The 18067-nt window shown below is 32.8% G+C and overlaps 1 protein-coding gene across 2 annotated transcripts; it reads right to left on the reverse strand.

Moving 5' to 3' along the window:
- Positions 1-3756: 3756 nt before the first annotated feature.
- On the reverse strand, positions 3757-14133 carry LOC111704570 (zinc finger protein 22). 2 transcript variants are annotated; one of them, XM_023476850.1, is made up of 4 exons: positions 13871-14133; positions 12027-12618; positions 8352-8452; positions 3757-7326 (listed from the first exon to the last, which is right to left on the reverse strand). In XM_023476850.1, the coding sequence occupies exons 2-4, from the start codon at positions 12611-12613 to the stop codon at positions 7244-7246; spliced, it is 771 nt and encodes a 256-aa protein (XP_023332618.1). In that variant the 5' UTR covers positions 12614-12618; positions 13871-14133; the 3' UTR covers positions 3757-7243. The 2 variants fall into 2 exon arrangements, with proteins under 2 accessions (XP_023332618.1, XP_023332619.1); XM_023476851.1 differs by lacking the exon at positions 13871-14133 and adding an exon at positions 13355-13600.
- Positions 14134-18067: the final 3934 nt, after the last annotated feature.

An 18067-nucleotide genomic window follows, 5' to 3' on the forward strand; every position in this document is an offset into this window, starting at 1 on the left:
ATAGCACAAGGGAAAGAAAACCTCGAATCCGCCCCTGAGTAAAAACAATAGTGTCCACGGGAGGGCCCAACTGGGCCCTCCCCCTCCCTATAGAAAAGAAAAAAATCTGGGCCCTCCCCCTCCCTATAGAAAAGAAATAAATCTTGGATACGCCCCTGACTCTTCTTGCAGTGCTGTACACCTATAATCGGTAGTATACTCTGCTTCACTGCTAGTGCTACACCTATATCTGAAGTATACTCTGCAACACTGCTAGTGCTACACCTATATATCTTACTCTGCTACACTGCATATGCTACACCTATATATATTTGTATTATACTCTGCTACACTGCTAGTGCTACCTATACGATCTGTAGTATACATACTATACTCTGCTACACTGCTAGTGCTACACCTATAAGACTAACGTTTTGACTCTTAATTGTCCAAGGAACATAAGACAACATAAAGTTCATTTTAGTATGACGTTAATGTCGTCTTCCTATTCCACAGTTTACTGGTTCTCACTGTAATTCTAACCTATTTTATGGAAAACAATAAATTTGACGTAAGAAATAGAGATTTTGTTTAATTAAACAGAAAAATTTTAAAAACATTTCTTTTCGTATTTTTTGAATTTTTGACAATTTGTCTATTTCTGTTTATTCGTTCGTTTTTATATTTATAATTATGTTTCATATTTTTTCTCCATTTTATTTATCAACTTTTATATCTATACTTGTGTATAATATCCATATTTGAATCTAATTATTCGTCATAAATTAAAATTTGTATAAACTGCACAAATATACTGCAACATATAATATTTTTTGAAAAGATGAAATTTCTGTAAACCTTTTTTTGGAGGTTTTTATTTCATTATTATCCACAAATTTTATAAAGATTCATCAATATATGAATGAGATATACAAAATATCCGTAAAAAAAAGAACTGCGCGAACCTTTTCTAGAATTATAGAATTTGTTTTTTTGGAAAACCTGAAATAAAAAGTATTTTCCCATCAAATTTTTCAAAAACATAATTTTTTCAAAAAAAATTGGTTTCGTAGTTTTTTGCAATGCTCCAAAAATATTTTTGAAAATTTTTGCCAGACTTCAATTTATTTATACCTAAAATCCGATGCAAACAATAAAATTTAAAATTTTATGCAAAACATCGCTTACTCATCCCGGTTATTGCTAATGCCAAAATTGCCAATATTGACAGACTAAAGATGAAAGCAAGCGCAACAGCTTTGCAAAATTACCAGAGCTAGATCAAGAGGAAGTGCAGGTTGGTGTAAAGTAAAACCAAGTTACGATACTTCGAAGACCATCAAGTTTCAATTATTGATGCATAATTTCAATAACTTTTTTAATCGCAATTTACACTTTTGTATCTTGAGTTGTTATTATTCATATTACAGAAATCTTCATCCTACACTGTCATGAAAATTATTCACCAACTAATGAGACCGACCCGATATTTACCTTGACTCTTATTCCTACCTTAATAGTTATATATGTTCCAATATACGGGATAATTCCAGGTAAGTATGAAGTAAAGGTAAACTTTAGCTGATAAGAATATATTAAACATAAATATTGCAACATTTTGACATTTTTTGTTGTAAAACTAATTGTTTTGAATTTTTAAACGAACACCATTAATTATGCTTCCATGTACATATATGTTAAAGAGAAAATCTGTATAGTATAATTGTTGAAAAACTAGAGAACGGTTTGTGCGCGCTGATTATACTCAATTGTTCTTTTTGATTTTATCTGAACTTTCTATATTTCTTAAAGATAATTTTAGTTTCGTGCGAGTCAGACGTATACTTATAACTCTGATTGAAGAAACCCTGACGTTTTTACGTAATATAGAACTTTTAGAAGTAATTTCGAAATAACTAACAGATTGATAGAAAAATCGACGTATTTTCTAAGATTATGTTTTGCAACGAAGGTATACCATCAATAAAAGAACGAAACCTTTAAACCTATGGCGATTGGGCTATTTTTGACTAATATAGGTTCCACCCCCCCCCCTCATATGATTTTGCCCTTAGAGTTGAGATAGGGGAGTGTGATTGATGTCCATAGTCATAATTTTCAAGGCCAGCTTATTAAAAAAATAGACCTCTAACTTTAATGGTTAGGGTGAGGGTGCTAGGGAGGGTTTAAAAAAGCTCAAAAAGTAAGTCGGAAAAAAATGAATTTTTATTTTTGACAAATATTAACATGTACAAATGTTATAATAATGGTTTCAAGAGATTTTATAATAAAATTTTAGATCTGTAGCTTATAAAAAAATTGCAAAATTTGTTCACAAAAGTGTAAGTGAAGAATTGTTTGCGCCACGTTCTAGTGTAAGTTGTTTATAAAAAACATGAAAAATAGAGTGGTAAAAATATTGTTCTTTTTCTATTTCATGACGGGATAACTCTTGGCCATATTTTTCTCTTCTGCAGAATGAATTTGTCCAAGGAAAGTACATAAGGATGCATAATATGAGATTAAGATTTAATCATTTGTTTAAAAGGGTTACATTATACAGTGTCTTTCTAAATGGCTTGTCTTTTTTGAATAACTCTTTATTAATATCAGCACAAAGTTAAATTGTTTGAATCTTTTATTTTTGAATTCTACAGGTTGGGACATTTGAAAAAACGTATTTATGATCTTCATTTATAATCACTTTGATCTTGCTCAAGCTCTGCTGAAATTGAGCTCAATTCATCTAAGAACAGGCTATAGTGCTTGGCGCCGGAGGTGATGAACAGTTTTCTTTAAATCTTCTGATTCAAGAGACTCTGCAAAGGACTCCAAGTGCCCCGCAGTTCGTTTCATGTTGGTAATATCTGTATGAGGAACCCTTCTTAACACTGCTAAATGCACTACCCTAGACCCAGCTGTAAAGCTTATTTTTTAACCACTCCATTAGCAGAGCTTATAAGGGTTCCTCATACAGATTATGACGACCTGAAACCAACTGTGGAGTCCTTTGAATCAGAAGATGTAAAGAAGGCTGTTCATCACCTAAGGTGCCGAGCACTAGAAGTGGACGAGCCTGTTCTCAGAAGAATGGAGCTCAATTTTAGCAGAGCTTAAGTAAGCATAAAATGATCATGAATAAAAATCATTGATATGTGTTCTCAATTGTCACAACCTGTAGAATTCAAAAATGTAAAATATAAACAATTTTATTTTGTGTTTATATTAATATAGAGCGATTTAAAAAAGACAAACTATTGGAAATTGTTTTAATATATATATTCCATTTTTGTTGGTTGTTTAAAGGTCATGTTAAAGAATGGGTTTGCAATATAATAAAGAGAGATCCATAACAACTATTTATTTGGCTCCAAAAAAAAAATACTATTATTTTGGTTCCCATTGTTTTTAAGTTTTTGGAAAAAAATGTTTTCTAAAACAACTGAAGGGTAAAATATTTATAGCAAAAATCTAAATAAAAAAACATGTCGAAAAGTAATTTTGTGAAATCTTTGTTCACGATGTGATAAAATATGTTAATTTCTAGATACAATAAGCTTTTCCACAAAGCAGAAATTAAATACAAGTTAATTTCAACTTTATGATAAAAATATGCTAACTCAAAAGTCACCCAACAAAAAGCAATTTGATTCTTGACTTTAAGATTCAGAATATATTGAAAATACGAAATATTTTATGACAATGAACAATCTAAATCCAAAAAGACTTTTAATTTGACAGCACAAAAATCAAAAAACTAAATGTTTAATAAAGAAATAACGCATTTCAATATTTTATTATCTATATAACAATTTCTAAATACATGTTCTAGTTTACAACACACAGGTTTAGCCTATCACATTTCAAATAGACCGTGTGTACTGTACTGTAAGTGTACAATTTACATTACAGTACCACGCTTTACATTATATTAATGTACTAATAATGTACATGAACATTTAAAAACCAGTAGGAACCTGTTCTCCACTATAAATCATGTACTTTTTGGTACTACAAAGACTACTGATCATATGTACATATGGTACAATTTTGTACGTAAATCTCATCCTAAGATTCGCATGCGTGTTCCATTGAAACTACGCGGTTCTAGAACCGGTTACATATCTACAGTAGCTAAAAGTCCGCCATGACAGTTCTAAATGGACTGGATGTTTAGGATGCCGCGGAACTAAGTTTATCTAAACATGCTCTACAGAAATGGACGTGTAAAGTTATCTATCAGTTTAAGCTAATATCTGAGCGATTATGGACAGTCTCAATAAAAAAGAAAATCACATATGTATGCTAAGCCAGGATATTTGAGTTATGTAAGTATATGTACAAAAATGAAAATTAGATTTCTTTTCAAATTTATCCATTTGGTTCGGACTGCCCTAATCCTAACGTCATTTAAATCAATTCATAAAAATAAAAAAAAAACACAATGTTCTGAAATTTGAAACTAAGGAGCTGTTTAAAATGATATATGTGATTAACTTTTCTTAACAGTTGTATAAAATCAAAATGAATTCTAAAAATCCGAAATACCCTGCACCAATGACGTAAAATTAAGGATAAACATGACGTCATATGGTAGTAAATTGTATTATGGATTGATTACAATTGTTTCTTGACAATATTCTTGGATGTTCTAAATTATAATTTCTACAAGGATGGATTGATGGCCTAGAAAACAGCCTAGCAGGTGGCAAGCTTAAGCACACGATAAAAACAAACATAAAACCAGTTTTATGTTTGTTTTTATCGTGAGACTAAGCTCTAAGGACCATGCATCTAAATAATATAAGCTTTAACCAAATTGAAAGAAGATTTTTTTATATTTCTGAAAAAAAATTAAAATCCGTGGACTTTTAGTCTGACGTGTTCTGGTAAATTTCAAATATTATCAATGATGAAAAATAAGTTTGAATTTCAAGTGATAATTTATCATTTCTTTGAGGTTAATGTTTTTCGAAAAACAAGACGAAACTTGTTTAAAAGGTTTCTTAATAATATTATTAGGAGATGTTTTATGATAATTTAGGCCGTATTCAATGTTCATTATTCACAATTAAATTTTCTAAATCTATATCACATTGAGTCTAAACATACAAATTCTAAAAATCACGTGACAGCAGTCTGAATACAAAACGTGTTTGTTTGTTTACTAACAATGTTCCCATATTTAAACTCACAGCTTTAAACCGAGCAAGAAAAGATGAAAATCCACGAATTAATCCTTAAAAATCTTGCAGTTGTTTGGTAGAAATGAATTTTCTGCAAATGTGCAATTTTTCAAGTATTCGATCGTCTGTGAAATTCGAAATGAAAATTTTTATTATCAAATTTTGTAAAAAATCTTTTCTTAAAAATACAATTAATAAAATCTTTTCTGTAGTCCAAATGCTGTTTTGTAACCGTATCCCTTCGGGTAAATATCAGGGATAAATATAAACAAAGTGTACATAAACAAACTGTAAACAAGAAACTAACCGTTACAGTTAAATACAATTAACAACATCAAGTTTGGTAAGCTAGAGTACATGTATAATAGTACACACCATAAAAATCAAAAGAAAAATTCTGAAATATAAAACGCATGATACAGCTCAACGGATTCATGTTTATAGGTCACGGAAGGTCAAAGGTCTGGTCAGGACAGGTCATGTCAGAGGACACGTAATGAATGGATAAGATGGCAGTTAGGGAGTAGGAACTAAGCAGGTTATAGAGTAGGAAAGAAACAGGCTAGAGAGTAGGAACTAAACAGGGTAGAGAGTAGGAAACAAACAGGCTAGAGAGTAGGAACTAAACAGGGTAGAGAGTAGGAACTAAACAGGTTAGAGATTAGGAACTAAACAGGTTAAAGAGTAGGAACTAAACAGGTTAAAGAGTAGGAACTAAACAGAGTAGAGATGAGGAACTAAACAGGTTAGAGATGAGCAACTAAACAGGTTAGAGAGTAGGAACTAAACAAGTTAGAGAGTAGGAAGTAAACAGGTTAGAGAGTAGGAACTCAACAGGTTAGAGAGTAGGAAATAAACAGGATATAGAGTAGGAACTAAACAGGTTAGAGTGTAGGAACTAAACAGGGTAGATAGTAGGAACTAAGCAGGTTAAAGAGTAGAAACTAGGGTATAGAGTGAGTACTAAACAGGGTAGAGAGTAGGAACTAAGCAGGTAAGAGAGTAGGAACTAAACAGGTTAGAGAGTAGGAACTGAACAGGTTAGAGAGTAGGAACTAAACAGGTAAGAGAGTAGGAACTAAACAGGTTAAAGAGTAGGAAATAAACAGGTTTGAGAGTAGGAACTAAACAGGTTAGAGACTCAGAGAGTAGGAAATAAACAGGTTAGAGAGTAGGAACTAAACAAGTTAGAGAGTAGGAAGTAAACAGGTTAGAGAGTAGGAACTCAACAGGTTAAAGAGTAGGAACTAAACATAGTAGAGATGAGGAACTAAACAGGTTAGAGATTAGGAACTAAACAGGTTAGAGAGCAGGAACTAAACAGGTTAGAGAGTTAGGAACTAAACAGGTTAGAGAGCAGGAACTAAACAGGTTAGAGAGTAGGAACTAAACAGGTTAGAGAGCAGGAACTAAACAGGTTAGAGAGCAGGAACTGAACAGGATACGGTTTACAGTTTAGGAATGCGGGAAAGTTGTATTCCATGAAGATAGGATGGATTTACATGAGACTGATTCTACACTTGGGAAATAAAATTCTAAGTTTCCCACCATTTAAAGTTCTATGTTTACGGTATCTTGTTAATAGGAATTGCAAAATTGATACTGTGAAGTTTGCACAAACTATTTTGCAACATCCGTTCAAATGAAGTTGACATAACATATTTGAAAAATGTACGATCGTGGACTTTGTAAAAAATACGTATTATGATTTATATTCAGGATTTCTAGTGTATAAGGAACTTTAACAAATTTAGGATTATATTATAAAATCTGGATCATGTGTGTGCAGGATACGTTTTTGATGCCATGTACCCATTTAGATAAACTACATATACAATCTTCACATTACATTGTTCAACATCAAAATGTATAAAGTATATGAATGCACAGCTAAATGTGACCCTAACCAAATGAAATGGTTTGGGATTAAAGATAGGTTTTAATAGTGAGGTTGCATTGACTTCATTTTATTGCACTGGTTCTGGTTCAGGTTCAGGTTTAGGTTCGACTATAGTCTCAAGCTCTTCCTACAGCTCGTATAAAGTTCCCTGAGAAAGGTTTAAACCATGCTGCGGGTACTAATGACGCTTCATATGAAGGGAGAGATGGTCGGATCTAGAAAACTGTCTTGTACACAGATGACATTTAAACGGTTTCTGACCTAAAACAGCAAATTCAAATAAAAGAAGAGTTTTATCTCAAGGCAACATTTAATATTTCACAAATTTTAACCCTGCTATTTGCTTAACTAAATCCCAGTCAATTAGGAATAAAGGAACTGAGTTTTTGCCACAAACTTGGATTTTCTAACCCCTATATATTTTCAACACGGTGACCTTTCTTATTTAAAACTATGAATTCTGTCAGATGAAATATGTAGACTAAGCTTGAAATATCAAAGGTAGGTTTACATCATCAGATTGGAAAGATATTAGAAAATTTGAGTTTGTGGCAAAAACTTAATTCCTCCCCAAATTAAAGCATAGAACTAGATTTAAATGTGTATTCGCTCCCCGTATCTTTTCCTAACCGATTTTAAGACGAAAAAACAGGCGTGACTCCTCAATTTTCTGTTTAATGAAATCCCCATCTATTCTAAAAAGCCTTTTAAAAATAAGTAAGGTTACTAAATGAAAATAAACATTGTCTAAAGAGCAATTAATATGCTATAAGAAATAAATCCGAATATTCAATAGAAAAAATCCAAATGCATAACAATTTAGACGAAACCTGTTTTTTATCGTAATTTACTTTGTGACGGATTGAGACTTATCGTAAACTCTTTTTATATTAAATTTGTAAAGTGTGATCAAGATAAGACGAGGATAAAGATATGACACGTAATTTTTGGCTGATATGAAACACTTATTCAGGATAAAATATTATCATAACACTTGCCAACTCCCCCCCCCTATTTACAAAGATAAGAATCTAATTCTCAAACTATCGTCTACTAACTTTGCTGGCAAAAGAAAATGTTATCTATCTCACTAACTCACTATCTTTCTGTCTTTAACAGTTTCTCAAATCGCATAGTTGAGTTTTAGGAAAAACATCACGATTTTATTCTTTCAAAAATTGTCATTTAGTATCCATTTCAATATCAATAATAAAAACGACTTTTAGGAGAAATATTATTTGGGGTCATAAACTTATCTTAATTTACTTATCTTTGTATCATTTTACCTGTATGTTTTCTATAATGTCTGGTCAACTCATCTGATCTTGCAAACTTCCAACCGCATCCAACCCAACTACATTCATATGGTTTCTCTCCAGTGTGGGTCCTTAACACAAATATGTATGTAAGTCTCTGTAATATAGGTAAAGGAATTGAGTTTTTGCACAAATTCAAATTCTAATCCCTATATCTTTGTAACCTTATTGAAAACCCTCTAAGATCATGGTTTTAGAGTTAGGTGAAAACCTGATAAGATCATAGTTTTAGAGTTAGGTAAAAACCTGATAAGATCATGGTTTTAGAGTTAGGTGAAGACCTTATAAGATCATGGTTTTAGAGTTAGGTAAAAACCTTATAAGATCATGGTTTTAGAGTTAGGTGAAAACCTAATAAGATCATGGTTTTAGAGTTAGGTGAAAACCTGATAAGATCATGGTTTTAGAGTTAGGTAAAAACCTTATAAGATCATGGTTTTAGAGTTAAGTGAAAACCTTATAAGATCATAGTTTTAGAGTTAGGTAAAAACCTGATAAGATGATGGTTTTAGAGTTAGGTGAAAACCTAATAAGATCATGGTTTTAGAGTTAGGTAAAAACCTTATAAGATCATGGTTTTAGAGTTAGGTGAAAACCTTATAAGATCATGGTTTTAGAATTTAGTGAAAACCTTATAAGATCATGGTTTTAGAGTTAGGTGACAATCTTATAAGATTATCATCATAGATGGGGCAGATTCTTCTGAAGTTGAAACCCTGTAAAGTGAAAACCTGTTAAGATTAAGGTTTCAGAGATGAGATAAGTTCCCTTAAAGGGACAGTAAGCGTAATTTCAAGTGCCCTTCCAGGCATAGATGACACTATTAGATTAACAATAATATCCTTTATACATTTTTCTGATCAAATATGTTAAAAATATTTTCGTTTTTCTAGATTTAAAAGTTTTTATCTCAAATTAATCAAACATTATTCCCTGCAATAGAAATGCGCAAATCATTTTTGTAGTGAAACTACAATTGAAATAATTAGCTTTCAAAATTATGTATATCTGATATCTGATGCATACTTGATCAGACAAAGCATAAGGGTACTGCTGTGAGTCATTGCCATCTTTGATTTCAGGTTTACTTAAAATTACCCCTTACAGACCCTTTAAATACTGATTCGATTAAAGTTCCAGGGTTAGGATTGCACTTTCTCTCCACCGATCAATCTGGAGTATAAAATGAACCCAACTGTTATCAGAACGTGTCAAGCTGAAGATGAAATTCTTTGGAGAAATCTTGGAACCACCTGAACCACCTGAACCACCTGGCTCTAAACGTAATTTCAAGTAACCAACCATATTTAAAGTGGCATGTGATCATATTCAGCAAATACGTAACCAACCAGAAAACGACGATATCCCTGAGGAGCCTGCAAAACTAAGGTTTGCTCCCTATTATTATTTGAATTTTATTAATAATATATTATATTTAATAGATATAATTGATAATATTGTTTATCCGTCCGTATCACGTGACCAGAACTCCTACCAATGACAGTGCAGTACCATTGTCATTCAAATAATGATGGGAGCAAACCTATGTTTATTATGCTTCTCTGGGATAACGTCGTTTTCAGATTGTTTACGTATTTGCTGTATATGATCTGCTAAACCTACGATTTTATACAAAATTTTATATATATAAATTTTCGTATAAATTTGACACAGTTTTATTTCAATTTCCTCGAGACAGGAATATCAGATAGAACTGTTAAAGGTCTCGATCAACTCCTAAAATGCTCAGGTTTCCGCCTTTACCCCCTTTCATTTTTCCTTTACAATCACTTTAAGTGTGAAATATGAAATATGCGTTCCTAATGTTAAGTATGAAATATGAAATATCTGTTCCTAATGTTGATTATAAAATATGAAATATCTGTTCCTAATATATTGAGTATTCGATATAGTAAGTTTTCAGATGTAATGAAATTCCTCCATTGTCTTATTAAGAACCTGTAAAATAAATCTTTTATTTTAATAAAAAGTTAAAAAGATGAAAATTTTCAAATATTATCATGACATCGCAAATTTCTGAAATTGCAACCTTTACAAGTGCAAACCTAGGGTTTCTGCGACAGATTGTGCAAACCGAAACTCTTTGATAAGAATTTATTTCCTTCGTAACAATAAGAAATAATTCTAATATCAGATCCAACACTGTCAAATAGTTCACATTGGAGAACACTCCAATTTCTCAAAAGCTCTGTATTTAACAAAAACAATCCTATGGTTGTCAATATAGCTTGAGATTAATTAAATTAATACTGGTTTATATATTCATGAAAACTTCTTAAGAGTCTCTTTGTTAGATAAGTCTTGTTTTAATACTGAAAACAGTATCTTTTTAAAACCTGGTCAACACCAGTTTTTTTATATTCCAATGGTTCCATTTTTATAAAACAAAGGTACTGGTTTTAATAAACCAATGGTTCTATTATTTAAAAGCAAAGGTACTGGTTTTAATAAACCAATCCGATGGTTTTATTATTTATAAACCAATGGTTCTGTTCTTCAAAACCCAATGGTTCTGTTCTTCAAAACCCAAAGGTACTGGTTTTAATAAACCAATGGTTCTATTATTTAAAAGCAAAGGTTCTGGTCTTATAAAACCGATGGTTTTATTATTTATAAACCAATGGTTCTGTTCTTCAAAACCCAATGGTTCTGTTCTTTAAAACCCAATGGTTATGTTCTTCAAAACCCAATGGTTCTATCATTTAAAAACCAATATATGGTTCTTTTACTTATAATCCAATGGTTCTATTATTTATAATCCAATGGTTCTATTATTTATAAACCAATAGTTCTTTTATTTATAAAAGAAAGGTTCTCTTCTTTTTAAACCAATGGTTTTATCATTTTTAAACCAATGGTTTTATCATTTTTAAACCAATGGTTCTACTATTTACAAAGCAAAGGTTCTCTTTTTTATAAACCAATGATTTTAAAATTATAATACAATGTTTCTATTATTTAAAAACCAATGGTTAAATTATTTATAAACCAATGGTTCTCTTTGTTAAAAAGCAATAGTTATCTTCTTTATAAACCAATGGTTTTATCATTTATAAACCAATGGTTTTATCATTTATAAACCAATGGTTCTGTTATTTGAAAACCAATGGTTCTATTATTTATAAACTAATGGTTCTTTTCTTTGAAAACCAATGGTTCTATTGATTAAAAACCAATGGATTTATTATTTATAAAACCTTGGTTTCATTTATATTGGCCTTTGGAAAATCTAGTTCCGTCTTTTAATTCTTCATATTCGTCCAAATAAAACCTTATTTCGTTTTTTTCCAATCATATGATTCCCTTTTTAAACCCCTTGTTATTGTTCTTTAGAACTCCTGGTTCATTTATTTCCTCTCCTGAACCCATTTCTCTTTAATCTTAAACGTAATAACTTGAAATATTTTGCCACTATTCTAAATTGCACCCTGAAATACTGCATACATATTTAAACTTTTTTAGGCTGCACATTCTCGTTATGTGTATTATATATATATATATATAGAAAGTGTGATTATCCTAAAGTAAAAACTAAGGTTGTAAAATCAAGTGAAAATAGCACCCAGTGACAGATTGCACTGTGAGTAGGGTTGAAGGACGAACCTATTGCAAAATTTAAATTACCTTTTATGAGCTTTGAGATGAGAACTCTTGGTGTACACTTTGTCACACCCGGAGAAATCACAACGATGTATTTTCTTCTTGTCATCACAGATAACATCTCCAGTGAGAGAGGACGAGACGAGACTGCTCCAGAGAGAATGATGCATCTCTGTCTCCTCAGGTAGATTCTGCTCCTGGAGAAGAAGGGACGCCTGCTTGAAATGCTGAAGAGCAAGGAGGGACTGAGGATGGTTGGATAATAACCTCTGCATGATCGTGCTTCCCATATTCATCTCATTGCAGTTCTTATCCAGGGCGGGTTCAGTCTTGATCACCGGAGTTATGGTAACTTCATTCTTCTCCTCTTTCATATATTCGTTCTCACATTGAAAACTCGAGATCTTCCTATAGTTAGGAACGGATAAAATCACCTTTTTGGTCTGCACATCACTTTCCGAGGATCTGAGACTAAGATCTAAGGGTATTTGATCCCCAACCATCTGTTTCACGGGGTTCTGTCCTTTTCTTTTCCCAGCTCCGGTAGGTTTAAAAACTCCGCCTCGTCTCTCCGCCTCCTTCTGCTCTCTGGCGGAGTTATCCGCCAACATTTGACCTAAATATAAAAAATGTATGAAGGCGAGTTATCTAATATTTTAAACCGATGGCTTGTAGAATATATTAGAAAAAAGTGTAAGAAAGCAATGAAGTTTTTGCCACAAACTTATATTTTTTTATCCCTACATCTTTGCAACCTCCATATTTCAATTATTTCAATGTGCAATTTTTTTTCAAGGCCTCATACTTTTTATGTTTATGTTACAATCACATCTTTGAGTTAAGTCGAAAATCGTCTTTCCGTTTTTTTAAGGAATTGAGTCCTTGCCACAACCTTAAATGTTCTAATCCCTATATCTTTGCAACCTGACAGTGTAAACCTTTGATATTTTAAGGATTGAAAATTCATTGTTTGTGGCAATGACTCAATTCTTTAATCTTAATTTTACAAGAATATGAATCCTACTTGAAAAAAAATTTGAAATAGCTTTTATGACTATTATTCATTAATATTTTTACGTTAACTAAATGAACAAATAATATTTTGCATAAAAAAGTAACTACAGTAACTACACTACAAATAAAATTATTGAATACAGTATACTTTTGGCACATTCTTAGTTTTGTAAAATTCAATGCTATCAATTATTTATCTAGATATTATTATATTGCTTTTGATGATGTTTAAAAATAATAAAATATGAATCTTGCTTTTACTGTTTAGAAATATGTTTTTTCTTTCTGCCTTTCTAGTGATATATAATTGATTAATGAGAATAAACAGTACAACACACCTTCACAAGTTAACTACAGTCTTATTATTACACAAAACACGAACTGTAAACTTTCTTAGTCAACAATTCAACGAGTTTTCTTTAATCCAAATTTTCTCCGGGTCTGAATTAGAACTATAGGCAAGGACGTGTAGGTTTATGATGATAAGGGAGTATTAGGGTGTGTGGTGGGGCGGGCGAGGTTCTGTAGAAATATTTCTAATTAATAGTGTGACAAGAAAGGGGGAGATATTGAATATTCTACAGATTTGTCGATTCAGCAGTCTCCGCTCTAACCTACTCTACTAATTCTACAGACTAAGGATATATCTAGTATCTACTTATTATACAAATCTATTTTCTAAAACAAATAATTTAGATTTATTTTGAAACATCATATGGTATAATCAGTGCATATGTATTATATATGTAAATATACAATCTAATTAGAACAGCTTATTAGTTAAACTTTTTTTATGAGACAAAAATGACAATTCAAAGCTTTCAATTTGTTCAGAGAAAATGATCAAATTTTACCTTTTTCAATTTTTTTCTTTGGGGTGTATATTCATCCCTTAACACCTTACACACAGTAGCTTGAGTAGCTTGAGTTCACTTTGACCAGATGACGTTTGAAACTAACTGTTACACTGTAAGATTACTCTAGGTAGGTATAATTCCACCTGTAGGACGGGACGGGTTCACTGGGAGAGCGGAGTTGCGCGTCCCAACCTTACTCCGGGGGGTACACAGGGTAGGAGGTGAAGTGTAGGACTAACTACGCCTGATATTGATTGGCGGGGTTGGGTGTGTAGGCCTAGAAGGCTGGAGCTAGGTGGAGTAGAGCTCCGAGGATTCAGAGGTTCAATCCTTCCCCACGAACCAATCTCTTATAAAAGGGAAATCCCAAACAAACCTAAATCAAATAATGCCTGTATCCCCCACTCCATTTACCCCTTTTCTAGATTTTTTTTACGGATCATTCTAACCTTGATTGATCCAAGCACATAGAAGATAAAAACTAGAATCTAGCTCTATATGTCTAGAACGGAGAAAAGTTCAGGTGAGGGTCTCCGGAGTTTAAAGCAACCGTCCTGTCCCGTGTTACAAAACGAGAAAGGAAATGCCTCCCTTTACATTATAGGAAATTTAAACTGCCCACCAAACATGTGTTCAACCCACCTTTCTTATATTGAAGCCCTTGTGTTGAAACCTCCTTCCCCTAGTATTTAAACTTTAACCCCAAAAACCTGATAAGATGATGGTTTTAGAGTTAGGTGAAAATCTAATAAGATCATGGTTTTAGAGTTAGGTGACAATCTTATAAGATTATCATCATAGATGGGGCAGATTCTTCTGAAGTTGAAACCCTGTAAAGTGAAAACGCCCCGTTCTCAACTTGCTCCTTCCCTCCATCCCTTGTGTTCAAAAACCTTTCTTGAATTTAGCCATACTCCGTTCCTATCCCTTGTGTTTATTCACTTTGAGTTTAAACCTTCTCCCTCCCTAGTCCCTACACCCTTGTGTTTAGTTCATCCCCCTACCACCATCCTTGTGTTTAATAACTGCATGCTCTCTCTTTACCACCCTTGTGTTCAAATCTACCCCCTCGACCCGACCCTTGTGTTTATCCCCCTCCCCCATCCTTGTGTTTACCCTCCCCTCTTGACAACCCCTGAGAATAAATCTACCCCAAGGACCCAACTCTTGCGTTTAAATCCCTCCCTCTCCCCCAACCCTTGTGTTTACCCTCCCCCTTCCACCCCCTTGTAAATAAATCTACTCCCTTTACCAAACACTTGTAATATCCCCCCCCCCTCCATTCTTGTGTTTAAATCTACTTCCGCCCTTGTATTCGAAACCATCCCCCTTGAGTTTAATCATGCTTCCTCTATCCTCCCTGAGTTGTTCTTGTTACATACAGCGTTATTTTCAAAATTTGGGAAAAGACTTTTTACATATGACAATCTGTTTGTTAGATTTGGTCCTCTGCCTTCAGTTTCGTATTTTAATGATTTTCTGAAAGGTTTGGTAAAGAAAAATGCTTGTTTTCAAATGTCGAAGGAAAATAACTTTGGTACATCCTGACCTTTATAAGTAAAAATAATCTATATGTAAATATAAGTTCACGAAGTGGGTATTTTTGTGTTTTTAGGTCATCAAAAAATTGTTATTTCTGAAACATGTTTAAAAAGGACCTATAGAATACCATGTTTTAATTCTTCCAGACATAATCAAAATTAAAAAGTATGCTTCGAAAATACTACCAATTCCCCTAAAAACCCCTTTTTATTTACAGAATATTTGATTACACAAAAGATAATTTTAGCTAAATGATGGCGTTAATGAAGTTTCATCTTTACCATCATAGGTTTCTTTGTATTTATTATTTAATTTTAACTTATATTTTAAAAAGGCATACACATCAAAAATCTTTTTATCAAAAACATATGCTTAACAGATGTAAAATTCAAAATTTAGAAACATTTATTTATTGGTATAAAATGAGATAGTAAAGTAGTGGTTGGTTCCTTTCTGTGAGCCTACATTACTATTCCTTGATTGATTTAGATCTTCTCCTGCAGTTGGTCACGGATAGGTTCACACTTAGATATAAAGGTTTCTGTAAACATTTCAAGTTTATCTTGCTGCCAGGGTTGGTATTCAGGGATAAAATCCTTCTCTTCCAGTCCCTGGCTCCTCATAAGTTTCTCTATTCCTCTTTTCAACCTGCTCGTCCATTCTCCAGCCTCAGTCTCAGGGCTCAGGGATAACTCGGAGCAGTATACCTCAAGGAGAGAGTCCAGAAGTATCTCCAGGTTGTTGATTCTACTAGCAAACATGGTTCGTCTCCGACATTCAATGGAAAGCACGTTTCTTAGAGTTGTTTTTAACATTTCAATCAGATTTGTTTTGAAAGATAATGTTTTTGCACTTGTTGAACAGTTTCTAGGTCCTGAAATATGCCCAGGAGCCGGTTCGTATTCTCCTTTAAGAGCCAGAAGTCTGCAGGTTCCTCGTTTCCAGGGTTGGTAGTGGTTCATGGAGAAGAACAAGAAGTAATTACAATCAGGGGCCTCCACACATTCACCTTGACATTGCTCTGGAGTTTGAACTTGTATCTCTGCAATCCTTCCTCCAGAAAGATCCGTCCCGGTTAATCTCTGATCAATATGATGACAAGGTTCATATACTCCAGGAATATCTTCTGAATCCTCTCTAGTCAACTGCTCAGTTATATTTTGTGCTGGAGCTTCAAGTCCGGATTCTGAAAAGATTGCAGTTTCTCCGGAGCATTCAAACTCCTGTTCAAACCCAAGCTTGAGAACCAGGTCCTCCAGGTGTAGATTTATACTGTCCGATATATTGCCCAGAATGTCCGGAGAATATTCCTGCTCCAGGTTGGTCATGAATCCTGCAGAATATTGTGTAATAGTTTTAACCATCTCAATAGCGGAGACTATCTTGCTCTCCTCCTCCAGTCTGCTCTCTATACTTGAGATAAACACAGAACTCAACTCAACCCTGTTCTTCAAATCAGCAAAACTCATCCCTTGCTGGAGTATCAATATAATAATATAAAACTGTAGTACCAACATTTTAGATCTATGCTCCTATAGACGCAGATAGCTATGAAATATATCTGTATAATGTATATGATGATATCTGGGGTAAATGATCAACTAAACTCTAGAATGAATTTCTTCTTTTCAGTTTCATTAGTCCGGAACTTATTCAGACTCTTCAAAGGATATTCATCAATAGAAAGCAATGGTGCGGAGCAGATTTTAAAAAATCCAAATAACGAGAAAACTTTTTAAATTGTAAAAAACTAGATTTTGAAGTCCCTAGTTACCTGTCATGGCCATTTTAAGGCAATTAGGCAATACAAATTAAGACGATTAAGAATTTTTAAAAAAATGAAGACGATTATATATAAATACAAAAAATATAACGAAGATATTTAGGAATGCAAACAGTAAGATGAAGACCAATCAGAAATACAAAAATAATATGAAACAGTTGGGTATGTTCAAAATAAGATGAAGATGATAAGGAATGGAAAAGTAGATTAAGACGACTAAAAAAGACAAAAAAGAAATAGATGATAAAGTAGGTTAAAAATAAGATGAGGTTGATTATAAAGGCAAATAATAAGATAATGATGATTAAGAATGTTGAAAATAAGATGAGGACAATTGTAAAGGCAACAAATAAGATGATGATTAAGAATGTTAAGAATAAGATGAGGATGATTATAAAGGCAAAAAATAAGATGAAAATTATCAGGAATGAAATAAAAACTAATAAGAGTAATGATTTCTTGCTAAAGATACAGGGTTACCCACAAAGGATGAGACTTCAGAGACGATTGTTCGGAATTTGTTTTCTTGCATTCAGGGTTTATTGTAGTCCAAAACTAGCTTATTTCTGTGCTTAATTATTTAGTAAACCATCCAAATACTTAGCTGAATGCAGAAACCAAAAATCAAGCTTCAAATCGTCTTATTTTTTTAGTTTAAGGTCGTCTTTACAGTCTCATTCGTAGTGGGTAACCCTGTATCTTTTTGTCTGAATCAATGTGCAATGTACATGATAGGATAGTCTTCAGTTATTTACATATGTAAAACCGGGTCATATAAAACTCAGCCAAGGGTTTGAGAGTAATTTATTTGTATAGCTTTAATTGAAAGATGACCTTATCTTTTAACTGTTGCATTTTTTCCCAAGATA

Source organism: Eurytemora carolleeae, unplaced genomic scaffold, assembly GCF_000591075.1.
Source record: "Eurytemora carolleeae unplaced genomic scaffold, Eaff_2.0 scaffold570, whole genome shotgun sequence".
NCBI lineage: Eukaryota > Metazoa > Arthropoda > Copepoda > Calanoida > Temoridae > Eurytemora > Eurytemora carolleeae.